General features: G+C 27.3%; 1 protein-coding gene across 4 annotated transcripts in view; it reads left to right on the plus strand.

The window, feature by feature from the left end:
- Nucleotides 1–18,741, plus strand: part of LOC100206910 (uncharacterized) — a 50,254-nt gene that overhangs the window by 26,035 nt on the left and 5,478 nt on the right. For all 4 annotated transcript variants that reach the window (XM_065804564.1, XM_065804565.1, XM_065804566.1 and 1 more), the window contains 6 exons: nucleotides 2,170–2,313; nucleotides 2,457–2,509; nucleotides 2,659–2,765; nucleotides 2,850–2,938; nucleotides 10,113–10,146; nucleotides 10,224–11,353. In XM_065804564.1, the coding sequence (XP_065660636.1) occupies nucleotides 2,170–2,313; nucleotides 2,457–2,509; nucleotides 2,659–2,765; nucleotides 2,850–2,938; nucleotides 10,113–10,146; nucleotides 10,224–11,353 (1,557 nt within the window). The remainder of the gene's footprint in view (nucleotides 1–2,169; nucleotides 2,314–2,456; nucleotides 2,510–2,658; nucleotides 2,766–2,849; nucleotides 2,939–10,112; nucleotides 10,147–10,223; nucleotides 11,354–18,741) is intronic.

Genomic DNA, 18,741 nt, shown 5'->3' on the forward strand with positions numbered 1-18,741 from the left:
CCGACATGCCAAACTTTATTGAAAGCTTTAGATAAAGCTTTAGAGTAATAGCCCTAGCCTCACCACCATCTAATGCACACTTTCAAGTAGTCAGCAAGTCAGCCGTAGATTAAGAAGATCGGAAATCGTATTGATTGTCTGACAATAAGTTTTTTGACTCAAGCCTTCTCAGGAAAGGCATGCTGTTGCTCGCATAAAAAGAGAGTATTATTTTTCTAAAGATCCTTTTATTATGATTATAGTTTTTATTATGGTTATAAGTTATTTTTTAAAAACAATTGTTTGCCTAATTTTTTGAAAAGCGTAATTTCAAAATGTGACTAAAAACTTTAAGTCAAGGTAAACAATCTTCTGAACTGCGGCAAAGGTAAATTTTTAAATAAATTGTCTAATTATAGCAAATTTAGTTTTCAAAACTTTTCCTAACGTATATACATTATTTTGGAAAAATAAGAACCATTTTATAAACTCTTATACCAATTATAATTAATCAACACTTTTCAAGCTGTTTCTCTAAATTGGCTTTATTGTGTAGCATCTAATATAACTTAATATAACAATAAACAAATATGTAATATGCAAAAGTAGCAAATCCCCTTATATAACTTATAATATTTATTCAGGATATAAAAAAACTTTCCTTATAACTACAAGTTCTTTTTGCTTAAACTGTTATGAAGTTTTGTATTTAAGTTAATGTATTTAAAAAAATTGACAAGATTGAAAAAATATGAAATATATTGTCTCATCCAAGTAGAAAATTTGAAACTTCGATTTTTTTTGCAGAGAATGATTTTTCTAGAAAAGTCTTTTTTTACAAAGTATGTCAATAGAAAGGAATCACCAATAAGCATTAAAAAAAACCATGTCACCGCTCACAAAATCAAACAATTCAAAATTTTTTTCCTTTACTGATATACAAAATAAATGGTTGGTGCTAATTGCAGATGTCTTTGCTAAACTTCATCTGCCAAACAATGCAGCATGTCAAGAGATTCGGGGATGATATTATAGTTTCATTTTTGCACATTTTTGCTTGCTTGATTTTTATGAACTTTATTTTTTCAATTTGATTATTAAGAAAATTTATTAAAATAAAGAAATGAAATTTTAAGGAACATTTCTTGTTTTTTTTATTACATTTTCTAAACTATCCCAACAACAACAAAAATTTTAATTTTTTCCAGCAAAGTTGTGGCATCTTTTTGAAAAATTGTCCGAATGTGCCCCCTTTCTCTCCTTTACAATAATTTAATTTGCTGCTTTTAAACAAAGTTTAATTGCTTTCTATTTATTTAAAGTGCTAAACTCAAAAGTTTTATAAATATTTGAAAATTGAAAAGTTTTATAAATATCTGCTGCTGAGATTTTTTTACTTTTTAGCAAATTAACTAATTTAAAAAATTTGTTAAATTTTGCAAAATAACTTTTTGAAAACTAAATTTTTTAATTTGTTTTTTATTGATTTTAAATTTAAATGTTTTTTGTGTTACAATTAATAGAATTTTTTGTTTTAAACTTACGAAATTATAAAGTTGTTTACAAGAAAAATTTACTTTTGAAGCATAATGCTTTGAAGTTTGACATCTTCAAACATTGCAATATTTTTTTTAAAAATTAAATAATTAATTTGATGTATTTCATTTATAAAATACAATCAAGGCTGCAAGATATCAGTGCTCTAATATTAAAGGATTACTTTATATAATAAAAACTGGTCATTACTACATGCATTTTAACATGATATTGCACCTGTAAACACTGCTGAGTGTATCTGAAAGACTGAATTACACAGCAGGGTATACAGATTATTAATCCCTGGCCTAGCAGTTTCCCTGATAATATTCCTATTGAGAAAGTTGTTGCGCTACCTTAATATCCATAAGTAGTTTGATTGAGAAAATTGAAGTTGTGTGAAGCCAGCAGATAGCTCCTAATTATTGAAAAAAAATTGTTTTATAAATTCTAGCATTCTTTGGTAAATTGGTTTGAAAGTCTCAATCTGACCCATCATTGAATGATGGAATTTTTAATTTATTTTTTAATATTCTTTTTATATTTTAGTTTTTATTGATCTTATTTATATATATTATAATAATTTATATTTATATATATTTCAAAGTGTTAAATTTAGACCTCAACATTTTTACAATATTCTCCTATTTAAAGGTAGGAAGCACAAAACTTGCCATGATATTCAACATAGAGTAAAGCGGTCTAGAGTTTATTCACCTTCATGTAACTCATCAGATGAATCCACAATAGAAATTACTTGGGACAACAACTCACCAAGCCCACGACGTGCATTTTCAGGTACCAAAAAGCATGTTAAAAACTGTAAATGAAGTTGTTTTGGAAAGCTGAGATTTTTTTTCACAAATATAAAAAAAAAATTTTTGTTTAATTTTTCAATTTTTTTTCTGTTCATTTCTTTTTTTGTTATATTTTTTTTGTAGGGAGACGCAAAAAATCAGACATTACATCAATTATAAAAAGAATCTCTAAAAAGGTAATCAAGATCAAATAGATTCAAAAAAAAATTTAAGTAGTTAAATTCCTTAATTTTGAGAAATTTCTTTTAAACACTTTTAAAATTATTTAATTCAAATTTATTGAGCAAAGTATTATCAAAAAATAAATTGAAATAAAACTGATTAGAAAAACTCTGATTTGATTCAAAAAGAAACTGATGAAAGTTTGTTGACCACATGGAAGCTTAGAAACCTACCATTTTCAAATTCCTTGCATGTGTCAAAACCAAAGCGGTAATATTGTTTTCGAAAATTTTTAAAACACTTTCAAGTCAAAACTTGTTTAATTCATTTTTTAATCATTTAGTTTTTATTTAGGCTAACCACACGGAGCTCTATACAAAAAACTGTTGCTACAAAGTTTAATGATGAATTGAAACGTTTTTTGGAAGGAGTTAACTCTGTTGGTGTGAATTTCTTTTCTTGTTTATTTTTTAAAATTATTATTGTATAACTCTCAAAATCAAATTAAACAAATAGTTTAGGTTTTACTGATTGTTTTGGTCTAAAAAATAATGTCACTAATGAGGAGATACCAAAAAAGAGTTAGTGGGGGCAGGTATACATATACTGACTGATGAGTCAGTATATTTTCATTTAAATTGGTTATGGTAAAGTAACTTTTCAACCTATGTTTGCAAGTTTTAGTTTCTTTTATTCTAAAATAATGCAAAGAGTTTTTTTATTTTTACAGGAAAAATCACCATTGTTTAAAATAATCTAAATTTTTTTATTGAATTTATTTTTAAAATCTAACTTATTTCTATAATTCTAACTTCATTTGAGTGGGTAGTATAGCTTATATAGTTAATACTGTTGAGATATTTTTTATTTTTTTTTAATGTAAAACAAAATTTATAAATATATATATATATATATATATATATATATATATATATATATAAATATATATATATATATATATATATATATATATATATATATATATATATATATATATATATATATATATATATATATATATATATATATATATATATATATATATATATATATATATATATATATATATATATATAGCTTAGGCCAAAAGTTTGGAACACCCTTGCATTTTGGGCGTTTTAGCTAATTTGGGCGGTTATAGACTATGCCACAATGACTAATTTGCACTAATTAGTGTCAGTTGTTGAAATATAAAAGACAAGCTACAGAATAAGCGTTGTTTCATATCTTACGCTTGAATACAAAGATATTTATAGCTTATACAATCAATGTACCATTGATTTCAGTATCAGCTGTTGTTCATTATGAGAGACACACAACCAATCATATGTAAAACTATAAATTTCTTATGCAGTGTCTGACTTGTTTACGTTCTAAGGTTCATGTGCATGTGTAGACGTCTGTCTAGGTCCATGGCCAGGATCAAGCCCAGACCTCAATCCCATTGAAAATATGTGGACCTTAATTAAACAAAAGGTTGCTGAGCAAGCACCAACGTTAGAAAAGAATCTAATAGAGGTTATAAAACGTGTATGGGTGACAGAAGTGAGTCAGCAGTATTGTAAGAATTTGGTGACCTCGATGCCCAGGCGTATAGAAGCTGTTCTGAAGAGTCGAGGACAATATAAAAAATACTCACTAGGATTTTTAATGACCTACTGACTGTAGATTAATTTCGTATTGTTATGGTAGTTATATAAAATATATGTTGCTGTTATAACACAAAATGTGTCGTTTCCTTCAAATATGCAAGGGTGTTCCAAACTTTTAGCCAAAGCTGTATATATATATGTATATATATATATATAGAGAGAGAGATATATAAATATATAGATATATATAAAAATATAGATGCATGAGTTTAAAAAAATTAAAATACAGGTATAAAAGTGTAAAAAAAATGTAGGTGCGTGAGTTTAAAAAAAATGAGTTTTAAAAAAAATACATATAATTAACACAACTTTGTTTATATTTTTTTACTGTTTTTGCTGCATTAAAAAGTATATATATTTTAGTTTAGTCTTGTATGTTATTGCTGAACTTAATTCTTTTAGTAGTAGTAGTAGTAGTGGTAGTAGTAGTAGTAGTAGTAGTAGTAGTAGTAGTAGTAGTAGTAGTAGTAGTAGTAGTAGTAGTAGTAGTAGTAATAGTAGTAGTAGTAGTAGTAGTAGTAGTAGTAGTAGTAGTAGTAGTAGTAGTAGTAGTAGTAGTAGTGGTAGTGGTAGTAGTAGTAGTAGTAGTGTTAGTAGTAGTAGTAGTGTTAGTGCTCATTCGAGCATGTTTGACATGAAACCCTTGGCAGCCATTGCAACCGAGGTAGTGGCGAGAAAGAGTCGCAGCATTTTTTTTTAATAAGAAAACGTGAACAAGCGTGTATGCAAATATCTAACGTACGTAAACTTTAAATTAAGTAATGTCAAAACATACTGAAACATTTATGAAGTTTTACAGTTTGATTTTTACTTGAAAATTGCATTGTGTCAAGCTCTCCTTAATTTTGATCTTTAACATTTATTTCCGTTAAAAAAATCATTATATAGTTTTAAAAATTTTCGTTTAACAACGTGTCAGCGTGGCCGAGTGGATAGCACGTTGAGCTTCTAAACAAGGAAGCCATGGTTCGAGTCCTACCACTGGCAACTTTTTTTTTTTTATTTTTTTTGATTATTTTAAAATACAAAATACTTTTGAAGTTTTATAGAGATTATATACAAACATATGTAACGATATTATACACTTAAACAAATGAAAAGATTTTAAAAAAGCTAAAATTTCTAAAAATATCAAAGCACCAGGAGAAAAAATTTGTTGCGTATGTGTTGTGATTGAGATACTTATGTTATTAATGTGCTCAGGTAATTAGTCCTAATAAGCTGCAGATGGTCTGAAAATAAATTGTCTGAAACTTAATATGACAGTCCTGCTACTCCAGAAGGTGCTGCTGTGGAGGTAAAAAAAAAAAAAAAAAGCCTGTAGATAAAAAAAAATTTAAAATCTTTTTTTGACAAGTAAAAGGTTTTTTTGCTACATTAATTTTTTTACTATAAATATATGCTTTAGCCATTTTTCAAAACGCCTTAATATGCTTATTACAATTTTCGAGAAAAACGCAATTAATAAAAAATTATTAGGAGAAACTCTTTGTAAAACGTTTTTTGAAACGAGTAATTTTTATGAATTTTTTCAGAACTCTTTGAAAATATGTATTCAATAATATTTGGAGACATCTAAACTGGCCTATTTTGTAAAAAAGTCAAAATTGATTTTTTTGACCTTTAGGTGTTTTTTAAAAAACGGCAACAGTATGTGTGCACAAATATGTTGAAATGAGATAATTTAACTCAAAATTTAAAAGCTCTTAACAAAAGCCACTAAACCAAAAAAATTAAAAATAATTGCAGTTCAGTGCGCTTAAAAATTTTAATATAGTGTATTGGTGTTAGCGAAGAAACATAAATCATTTTTTAACTTGAATATAAACTAATTTTTTTTAAACTTTGTTGCGCTTAACCATCCCTATATAAACAATATAATATATATATATATATATATATATATATATATATATATATATATATATATATATATATATATATATATATACATATATATATATATATATATATATATATATATATATATATATACATATACATATACATATACATATACACAGTGGGTGCAAAAAGTATCCAACACAAAGGAAAAACTTTATTTAATTAAAGACCATTCAACAAAATAACATAAACAAACACTATTCTAATGTAATTTTACATGGGAAATACAAATATCATATCAAAACATCAATATCATATAATGTTAACTTGATAATTGCAATTTTGTAAAAGTTAAGGTTCAAAAAGTATCCATCACATAGTAAAAAATTTACTCAATACTTTGCCATGTGACCTTTAGCAACCAAAACTGCTTCTAAACGATTTGAATACTTGTTCACAAGATTAGCTCATATGCTAATAAGAACTCTAGCCCACTCTTCCTTGCATATTTATTTCAATTGGATAAGATTTCTTGGATCTCTCTCCTGTACCCTCAATTTCAATTCCTGCCACAGATTTTCAATTGGATTGAGGTCAGGTGATTGGTTTGGCCATTTCAATAAGTCAATTTCCCTCTCCTGAAACCATGCACGAGTTGCCCTAGTTGTGTGCTTAGGGTCATTGTCTTGTTGGAATATCCAACCTCAAGGAAGGTTCAATTTTTTGGCTGACTTCACAAGACATCTCTCAAGAATGCCCCGATACATTTCGGAGTTCATCCTTCCTTCTATGATTTCCAATTCCCCAGGGCCTGCAGAAGAGAAACAACCACAAAACATTATGCTGCCACCTCCAAACTTCACTGTTGGGATGGTGTTCTTCGGGTAAAACGCAGAGTTCTTCAGCCTCCAAACACGACTGACACAGTTCCGACCAAACAACTCTATTTTAGTCTCATCTGACCATAATATTTTATCCCAAAAGCTTGAAGGTTTACTCAAGTGCTCTTCAGCAAAGTTCCAGCGTTTCTTTACGTTAATTTCCTTCAAAAGAGGGGTTTTTCTTGGTGACCGAGAGTGGAATCCTCTTTCGAAGAACTGTCCTAATTGTATTCTTGCAAACGTTTGTCCTAGATGATTGCAAGTCTTTTTGTGTACTTTTTCTGTACTTTTCAAACTAAATTCAAAACTGTACGGTCAGATATTTTTGTAGGACGCCCTGAACAAGGCAGACTAGTCGAAAGATGGAAGGATTTCCACCTCCGAACAGTATCACCAACTGTCGAAATTGGGATATTTAACACAGATGAAATTATTCTATATCCCAAACCATCTCTGTGCAGCCGAATAATTGATTTTCTAGTTGATTCAGACTATTCTGCAGTTTTAGGCATTGTTGAAGAGCGTAAAATTTAGGCCACCTTTCAATGAAAATGTCAGGTAATGAATGACTGCAGTTAAAAAGGTTCTATGACGTTCTTTTGCATTCTAGAATGTTTCAACGTTTTCTTATTCTAGAATGTTCCCTCGAACATAGCGGATGACAAATTATTGGCGAATCAAATTCTTTTTTTACGATGTGTTGGATACTTTTTGAACCTTAACTTTTACAAAATTGCAATTGTCGTTTTGATATGATATTTATATTTCCCATGTAAAATTACATTAGAATAGTGTTTGTTTATGTTATTTTGTTGAATGGTCTTTAATTAAATAAAGTTTTTCCTTTGTGTCAGATACTTTTTGCACCCACTGTATAAAAACAAATATGTTATTTGATTATATATATATATATGTATATATATATATATATATATATATATATATATATATAATATATATATATATATATATATATATATATATATATATATATATATATATATATATATATATATATATATATATATATATATATATATTGTTTATAAAATGTAAAAAATCCACTTATAACGTTTTATTCAGGATCATATGTAATGTAAGTAAACTTTTCTAATAATTACAAGTCTTTTTTGCTCAATCTGTTTTATTTTGATTTTTTGCAGGTTATTATATTTAAAAAAATTGACAAGATTGAAAAAATGCGAAACATATTGTCTCATTGAAGTGAAAAATTTGAAACTTCAATTTTAGATTTGCCCCTCTCTCGATAATTTCTGATTGCTAAAATCATCTGCTTCTTAGACCTTTAAAAATGATAGTCGAGGCTTTTTCGTAAATTGTTGAAGCCACAATTGTTTGCGTATCTGACGTCACTTCGTGGCAAAAAACTAAAAAAACCAACTAGAAATAAGATTTTATTTAAATTTTTTCTAAAAACTCTTTCTATTTAAGATGTATGGAATATATTTTTATTGGATATATTCTAATAAAGACAAAAACTATTTATTTATTGCTATAAATACAATTATAAAGAGATAGTAATAAATACAATCTCTTATCCGTGAAAATGATATATCTGTACCAGTTTTATATATTTTTATCCATTTGTATGCAACATAATTAAAATTAATTAAAAAATGTAAGATAAATGCAAAAGGAAACTTGACGCATAAAGGTTTATTCTGCCACAAACCACAAACATCAATGCCCAAAATTTTTTTGACTTAACTTTTAGATTGGCATTTAATATTATTCTTTAGTTTTTAATCATAATCATAAGAATGAACTTTTTTTTTTATGACTATGTTTTAGTGGTTTAAGATCTTCTTAGTTCCATTATATAGCGTTACGTACAAATTAGGGTGGCTCTTAAAACAACATTTTTGAAAAAAACTTGTTCCTAGATATATTATACGTGATTATTCCATATAATGCCTGCAAACTCAACATATGCTAAAGACATTTACACTTACAGACATTTGTACTAGGGTGGCTCTTAAAACAACATTTTTGAAAAAAACCTTTTCCTACCCCTTTACTTTGTTCTATATAATACTAAAACACTAGGTTTAAAATTTTTTTGAACAAAAAATTATTTTAGGGGTAGCTCAAGACCCTTAAAAATTTGACTGGTCCCTAAAATTTTGAAAATAAAAGTTCTTCTAAAGTATGTCAACCTGGTACTCAAAAGAAGCGAAATTATATAAAAACTTCAAAAACAGTAATCACTTTACAAAAAAAGCATGTTTAAAAAACTATTTTTTTAAAACTTGAAAATAATGACTTTTTTTATTTTCAGCTTAAAAACTAGTTTTTATGCATTTATTAAGAAAAAAGTTATTTTTTTGTAAATTGATTTTTATATAATTTCGCTTCTTTTGAGTACCAGGTTGACATACTTTAGAAGAACTTTTATTTTCAAAATTTTAAGGACCAATCAAATTTTTAAGGGTCTTGAGCTACCCCTAAAATAATTTTTTGTTCAAAAAAATTTTAAACCTAGTGTTTTAGTATTATATAGAACAAAGTAAAGGGGTAGGAACAGGTTTTTTTCAAAAAATTTTTTTAAGAGCCACCCTAGTACAAATGTCTGTAAGTGTAAACGTCTTTAGCATATGTTGAGTTTGCAGGCATTTTATGGAATAATCACGTATAATATATCTATAAAATGAGGAAACTTTAAAATTTTATTTTAAATTATAGAAATCTTTTTTTTGCTATAAATATATAAGCAAGATTAAAAAATTTTCAAAATTTATTACGCTAAGATGAGGTCTTAAACCCTCCATAACAACACTGAGCGCACTTAATCACTGAGCAATCAATGAAATGCATTTAGCAGAAAAACAAACCTAGTCTCTTATAAGCTCAGTGGATGCGGAAAAGGTGAGCGTTTTAAGTTTTTTGCTCTTAAAGTTTTTTTTCAGAACAAAATTATTTTACTAAAAAATATTGAAGTAACTAAGGAATAGGTATAGAAATAATCGGTGTGGAATAGATGTGTATAGAAATGGTAGGTTTGGTAAAGACCCGTATTATAGGGATCCAGAAAGCTAGGATATATAAAAAAGTATAAAAAAGTTTGATTTGGAATAGACTTACAAAGACCTGTATTTTTATGGGTCCAATTTCAGCTAGCCTAATATTGTTTTCATAAAATTTGATAAAAATAAGATCTAAGAATAAAATTTTATTAGGTAATAATCATCTCTTTTTTCATTTTTAATCTTTAATTTTAGGTTTTAACGCAATAGAAGATTCATGCATGAGAAGGTAACTTGATTTTTTTTATTTTAAAAGGAAATTTTTTTTGATTATTGTTTTTTATAACGAGTTTATAATTTTTATAGATCACCTCGTCTTCTTGCTATGAACAACAAAATAAATTCAAGTCCTCTTGCATTAGAACATGTTGTTACTAATAGTACTGTAGCAAGCACCAATAATGTTCTAACTAATGGTACACCATATGAGAAACAAGAATTTTCTAAAAAGAGATCTTTTTGTACAACACCTTTAAGTTCAACTACTTGCACAGCTTCTACAAGTTCAACCAGTTGCCGAACTTCAATCAATTCAAATATTTGTACAACACCTGTTTGTCCAAAATCTGAAAAAAATAAACTATTATCTGAAAAGCAAAAAATTCCAACTCTTTCAAAAAACTCTATTGATTTTAATAAAACAGTTAAATCATCATTTGACATGATTGATATTGATCTAAATGATGGCTTGGATGCTATTATATCAAGCCATATTGAATGCTATGAACACAAAACAAATAAAAGAAATTCCAACAATCAATCAGAGAATAAAAATGATATATTTACTAAGATTAAAACAGACATTTTTAAAAAAAGTACAGAATGTGTCCTTGATAAATCTGAAATAGTTTCAACTCCAAAAAGACAGTTAATTGATTTTAATGATCTTGATGATTTTGATAACTTGCTTATGAGTCTTGATGATGAAGTAAGATGCAAAAGTCAAGAAGTAACTCGTTTAACACCAAGTCAGCGTGTTTTAAAAGCTAGAAGCATGACATCACCGTTCCCTCTCAATAATAGCGTATCTAGACATTCAGTTCAGATACAAGAAAAATTAACTGAAAATCTTAATAAGTCGATAGGTTTGGATGTTTTAAGTCTTAAATCTCCAGTTCATATGACACCTCCAAGTAGTAAAGTGTTACCCAATAAATGCTTCTCTTCAAATGTTGCAATTCTAACTGAATGTAGTTTAAAATCAGATCTTAGTTTTGGAGTACCAAATAAACATCAACTTAGCAGTTCTAATAAACAAAACTCTATATTACCGTGCAAACCATTAGAAAACGCTACTAACAAATTTTTTAGACAAGGATCTGTACCTAACAACATTCACAGCATGAAGAATTCATTACCTTTAAATCTTTCTTTAATTGAGAGTTCTGGAAAAGAAAACTATCTGGAAGATGAATCAAGTGATTTGAACCTGGCAGGTAATTTTATCTCAAAGTGCTATTCTTTTTTTCTTCTATCTTTAAAAATTTTACATATAAATTTTTTAAAATATTGGAGCTGGGCCAAATTTTTTTACCTGGCTCTACATCCTATGTTATATGCTATATACCAACTTTAATCATGCAGAATAGAAATAAAGTGTTTATTTTTGTTACCATAATATTCACTACAAGATATTATGCTAAATGAATAATTTGTAGTGAAGAATTTTTGTAAATTAATCTGCAAAATCTGTTATTTGAATACTCCTGTAATTTGCTACAATATTAATCTGTTAAGTTATTTTTTAGCATGATAAATGTCTTTGGTACATAGATATTGCTTGCCCAAACCCTCAATAGATATACTCAATATATACTAAGTCTTTTGCCATCTTTTTCAGTGTGGTGTTATTTGTGATGTTATGTGTATATAATTATGTTATATGTGATGTTATGTATATATATATTTACATATATATATATATATATATATATATATATATATATATATATATATATATATATATATATATATATATATATATATATATATATATGTATGTATATGTATATATATATATATGTATATGTATATATATATATATATATATATATATATATATATATATATATATATATATATATATATATATATATATATATATATATATATATATATATATATATATACACATACAGTAGTGTGCAAAAGTTCAGAAACGTCTTTTTTTTTTCAGTTTTTATGGCATAACTTTACCAAATGTGCTCTATATTATTTCAATTTAAAATACAAACCACAAAAGTTGTAAATTGAAAGGTTAATAAACTTTTAATTGTTTTTTTGAAAAAGCTTCCAGGCAAAAGTTTATAAACAGTATCATACCCCGCAACTAAATCATGTTTTTTGTAAACAAAAGCAAAGTTTAAGGTCAAAATATTTGTGAAATTTAATAATTTTATTACTTTGAGATATTTCAAAGGCAGTGAAGTATAACTAATTGCCAAAATATTGGTAAAATTTTATAATTCAATTACTTAGCATTATTTTAAAAGCATGGGAAAAGCTATGGAAGTTTCAAAGGAAATAAAGGAATTAATTATAAAAGCTGTGGGAAATAAAATGACTTACAGGCAGATTTCTGAACTTTACAATGTTTCTAAACCAGGAATAAGTCACATTATGAAAAGATTTTGTCTGCGCAAAACTATTGAAAGCAAACCTCGCTCTAGAAGACCTAAAGTTACAACTGAATAGTCTGATAGATTGTTAGTAAGGTATTCCAAAAATAATCCTCACAAGTCTGCTGTCTAACTTAATTCATTTATGCATCACTTTTATGGCACAAACTGTAGGGTCGATACAAATAAATGTTGATATGACAAAGTAATCTCCATGGCTGTTGTCCAGTTTAGAAGCCGCTAATATCTGCAAGAAATTTAAAAACCAGAATAAAATTTGCGAAATATATTAGTTGGTCAGTTAATGACTGCTCAAAAGTCTTTTTTTCTGATGAATTAAAGTTTATGTTATTCAGTAGTGACGGAATTAGGTATGTTAGGCGCCCAGTAGGAGACAGATTAATTCAAAATATCAGTTACTCACTGTTAATCATGGAGGAGAAAATGTAATGGTTTGAGTATGTTTTAGTCATGACAATGTGGGTCCCATTCATCACATAGAAGGTATTATGGACCAGAGAGTTTATTTAGACATCATAAAGAATGTTATGCTCCACATGCAAAGCATAAAATAACTTGCAAATGAATCTTACAACAAGAATATGATCCAAAGGATTGTGCCAGATCTGTTAAGGAATATTTTAAATCACAAAAAATCAAAGTTTTTGAATGGTCTTAACAGAGCCCAGATCTCAATCTTATTGAGCATCTTTGGAAGTATATCGACCGGCAATTATTAGAAAAACAACTAACAAAGATTTTGCTGACCTTTAAAAGATTGAGGTTGCCAAATTATTGCCAAGCGCATTTTTCCTAACTCCGAGGGTTGCATATATATATATATACACACTACTGTCCGTAAGTTTGGACGCACCTTACAAAAATAAACAAAATGCGTTTTAACTCATAAATAAAATTAATCAAGAGTTTCAACATTGGTCTCATCATAAAGTACTTTGAGAACATAGTTAATGAGAGATATTTTTAAAAAGAAATATATTCTTACATTATTAAGTTTGTTATTATTTACAAAATAAAATAAGCAGAAACATTTTTAAGCGATATCCACTTGTATCGTAAAATAAATAAATTTTTAAATAAGATTACTTTTTATTTTGTCTATTCTCATTATTAGTTAAACTTTTAAGCTGAGTGTGTTATAAGATTTTTTTTTTTTTCTGTTTTAAAAAGTTAATAAATCTTTAGTTTTTGAAAATTAATGATTTGATTGATTTTGAACCATCAATTTTTGGTAAGAAAATTTTTTTAACTTTATTTCTTAATTTTTCAAATTAATTATTTTTATTTTAGTATTCTTATTAGATTCGTTATTTAAAATGACAAAAAGAGGGCAGATAAATTTAGAAAAATGTATAGAAATTTGGACCCTTCTTAATTTAGGCTTTTCTAATCAAGAAAAAAAACGCGGTCTTTCTGCAATCGTAAAAGAGTAGGGAGACCTCGTTCTACTACGAAAAAAGAGGATAAGAACATAGTAATTCTTTACGAAATCGTAGACGCACAGTGCCAGATTTAGCAGCTGATTTTAATAAACATACCACAAAAATAAGTACAACGACAGTAAAAAGGCGACTTCTTGAAGTAGAGCTTAGAGGTTGTGTGGCTGTTAAAAACCACGTCTTACAACTGTCCACAAACAAAAAATATTAGTCTGTGCCAAAGAACACAAGAATCGGACTGTAGAAGAGTGGAATAGAGTACTTTAGTCAGACGAATCAAAGTTTGAGATTTTTGGGAATAAATGTCGGTCATTTGTTTGTCATCGGGTACAAGAAAGAATGTTGGAGTAATGTACTATGCAAACAATTAAGCATGGAGGTGGGAATATAATGGTTTGGGATTGTTTCGGTGGTGACCAAGTGGGATCAATCACCAAAATTGACAGGAAAATGACAAAAGAAGTCTATTTAAAGATTTTAAAAGAACATGTTTTAGTCTGTGGAACCGAATTAATTGGCAAATGATTTGTGTTCCAACAAGATAATGATCCTAAACACACTGCTAAAGTGGTTAAGCAATATTTAAATGAAAAACAAGAGGAAGGATTGTTGAAGGTCATGACTTGGCCACCGCAGAGTCCTGATTGTAACCCAATTGAATTATTGTGGGATCATTTAGATAGAGAAGTCCGAAAAACTCCACCAAGGGGTAAAAATGATCTTTGGGAGGCAATCCAAAACATATGGAAAAATATTGATGAGGAATATTTAAAAAAATTGATTGATCACATGCTACGTATCTGCCAAGCGATAGTCAAAGTTAAAGGTGGCCATTTTGACGAAAAGATGATTTAAATAAAAATATTTTATTTTAGTTATAATTTTTGATACTATATTTTTTTTTCTTCTATAAAACTAATATTAGAACATAAAATTATCGATTTGTTTTATTAAAGTCACAAATCAAAATTATTCTGACACATTTTTCTTTTAATATCTAGTTGCGATAGGTGCGTCCAAACTTATGGACAGGAGTGTATATATATACAGTTTTTTTTCCCGCAGTCTTTAATCAAACCAATTATTAATTAGTGCTTTAAGTTCAATGAGCAAATTTTTAAGGCATTGTTTAATACCATAGTAATAGTAAGAGTTGCGTCTTATTGAAATACTTTCATTTAATTATACGTCAAAGTGAGAACTGTCTTAAATATCCAATTTAAAATATATGTATATATTTGGAAATTGTAGTTAATGTTTTATTATTTTGTTTAAAAATGTTCTAAATATTCAATAACCCCTGTATAACTTCTGTATAATTGTATAACAAAAAGTTTTTAAATTATATAATCAATAAACATATCAAGAACTCTACTCGTAAAAAATATTCTTTTACCTAAAAGTATCAAAAGTTGCAATACAAAAATGTTTTAATTTCTGTCAAATATGAGAAATATCTTCAAATTTATATCTTTAGGAGATTAGTAAAATCTAATTGTAGAGATAAGTGATTGCAAACAATCTCAAATCTATAAATGATCTATAATATGATCTACAACTCATGTTGTTGAATGTTCTTTTCACTTTAGGGGCCATCCATAAAGTACATACGCAGGTATGGGGGGAGGAGGGCTTTTCCAAAAGCGTACAAGGAGGGAGGGAGAGGGATGTTAAAGACAGTACATATGAGGTTCGACTATCTCTCCTAAATTACTGAACGCAAACTGGTTTTTTATCTTTTCTCTTTAAATGTTAAAATATGTTATTTTAAGATTTAAATAAGTATATTAAATAACATTTTAAGTTTTAATTAAGTACAGAGAAATGTCAAATAAACTAAATTTTTTTTTGTTTTTAATGTTTTGAAATATTTATGCGTTGGGGAAAAGAGAGGGGGGGGGGGTTATTTTGAAAAAAAATGCGTACATACGCAGAGGGGAAGGGGTCTTTGAAAGCGTACAAGTTCATACAAGGAGAAAGCGTACATGGTTCATACAAGGAGAAGGAGGGGGGTCCTAGTTCAGAGATTTTACTGCATATGTACTTTATGGATGGCCCCTTACAGTACTCATTTTGGTATATTGTATTTTTATAAACATTTTTAATTTCAAAGTTTTTTTTACAAATAAGTTTTTATTAAACAAAATTTAGATATTATTTAAAACATTTTCTAACATATGACATATTCGTAATTACACAAAATTTATATTATAAGATTTTTTCCAGGCATTTCTTAAAAATATTTTCCATAAATATTTTTAAGAAATGCCTGAAAATCTGAACTTGATGATCTCTGTCATCATTGCCAAATTTTTCCAATTTCATTAAAAGGTCTTTTTTGTGAATATTTATATAAGGTTTCAGATCGCTTCTCCAACAATTGATAGTGGCTTTAATTAGGGATTTCATACATAATATCTTAGCATAGAACTTATCCACCACTCATTTTACTACATTTGTTGAAATGTATTTTCAATAAATCAGTTTGAAACTGGTTAGTTGAAACATACCTTATATCCTTCTAAAAATAAATTTTCTATCAGATCTGCAGTATCTTTCAGCATTGTAATCAATGCAATGCAGTTGTTTGGGTAGTCAAAGTATATTTACTACATCTGTTAAGTTGTAATTTTTTCCATTCATTAATCCATGTTGCAAAATCATGAAAAGTTGTATTATTTTATCACCTGGAATAGTTGCATTAACAATCCTATTATTTGTGTTAAACATTATCTTTGAATTAAAAATAGTGCACCAAATATTAATGAGCTTTGAACACCAAATATTAATGAGCTGTTGAATCCACCAGAGGTGGTTTCATGTCGTTATTTTGTTGACCAAACTTTTTGTTTAAAGTTATTAATGCTGAAGCATTTTGAAGCATTTTATTGCATGATTGTCATTTATTATAACTACAACATTAAAAGATGTTTTATAAAAGTTTCTAATGTTTCTTCCATATGTGAACTAATCAAAGATACATTTCATCAATTAAAACAACACAGTCAACAACTCCATTTTCCAACAGCAGTATTCCTGATATTGAATCAATGTTGAAGGTGACTTTAAATAAGACAATGAAGGAAGCGGAAACTCTTCTAAAAGCATACTTGTGGTTTATAAAGAGAAAATTTATATAATTCTGATAATATGCTTTTTGATACCTTCTTTACAACTTCATGCAAATAGAAAACAAAATTAACAAGCATACTAGTACTGCTCAATTTACAAACATTAACTTTTTGAAACCATTCAGTAAATAGAATTGGATTTCCTTTCATTTGTAGCTTTACATGTAAGTCATCATCACTGTAATACTCTTAATAATGTTAAGAGAAACATATTCTTCGTTAAAAAATAATCGGAGACATAACACATGGTTGCTAATTCTTTTAAATGAAAACAAAAACTTTATTTAAATAAACTTTAATATTTTCTGAAATTATCTGTTTTAGAACGGCTGCTTATAGGCTGAATTTGAATTAGAGATTTGATCAGATGTTTTGGTTGGTGATAATTGCTATTGTTGGGCTTTTGGAATGTACGTTTACTTCTTTTCAAATATTTATCTTCAAAATGGTTGATACAGATTCAACTTGTTTCTCCCCGCAGCGGCCTTGTTTGCAAAACTTTGTGTTTTGGAGTTATAGAGTTGAGAGAGGGTTATAACCACAATTAAGTAGCCTTCTTGTCTTTAATGGTCTTCTCGGCTTTGAGGAAGTGAATTAACAAAAAACAAAACAAAAAAATTGACACTATTTCAAATACTTATACTTAATACTTAATTTACATACTTAGTTGTTAAATAATACTTATTTTTCAAATAGTTGATACATATTGCTGAGTTTTTCTGTAAAGATCCAATCAGTTTGGTTGACAAACTTAATTCAACAGTTTCGAAGATGATTGCTATCAGGGAAACTAAATACAGTTTTATATTATATTATATTATGTCTAGTTGCTGTTACTGAAATATTTTTTGACCTTTTGTTTATAAATAATACTACAATCTACAACACAACACTTTTCAGTATAACAAATAAAGTATATCTCATATTTTAAAACATATAATTTAAAATGTATAGTGTTAAATCTGTTTATTTGTAAATTTTAAATTCATATTTTATTGTAATTATGTTATTATTAAATAAAATTGATTTTTTTTAATTAAAAAAAAAGTTGCTACAATTATGATAGTTTGTTTACAAAGCTTCAGATACAGTCATTCCGGGTAACTATGTATGCTTTGCGCTTGTTTTAACTCTACGTAAAATTTTTACAAACTAAATAAATATTTTTATATAAAAAGGGTGTTCTAATGTTCCAAAACCTTTTCTAGATTTTTATAAATTTTTTTAATTTTCTAGTTATTTTTTAAGAAAACAATGTTCAAGTAATGATTCAAAGTTACACTTGCATTAGGGTATCTTTGAATACTATTAAACTGAATGTCAATTTTAATCTTTTTATTCTAAAAGTTTAGATTTCTTTGCATTGCATTAAAATAATTTTTAAATACATCTAATAAGAATATTTTGACAATAAACAAGTTATTCAATAAAGTATTGCAAATCACTAAATAAACATCAAATTTTAAGGTTATGAAAAAAAAGGTTTTTATCTATCATATCTAACTCTCTACTCCTAAACATCATTTACTATAAAAAAATTACAGGGTTTAAGGTGTACAAAATATCAAAGTTATATACAAAATATCTGAATATGAATAAAATTAAATGGAACTTT

This window comes from Hydra vulgaris, chromosome 09, assembly GCF_038396675.1.
Source record: "Hydra vulgaris chromosome 09, alternate assembly HydraT2T_AEP".
Taxonomy (NCBI): Eukaryota; Metazoa; Cnidaria; class Hydrozoa; order Anthoathecata; family Hydridae; genus Hydra; species Hydra vulgaris.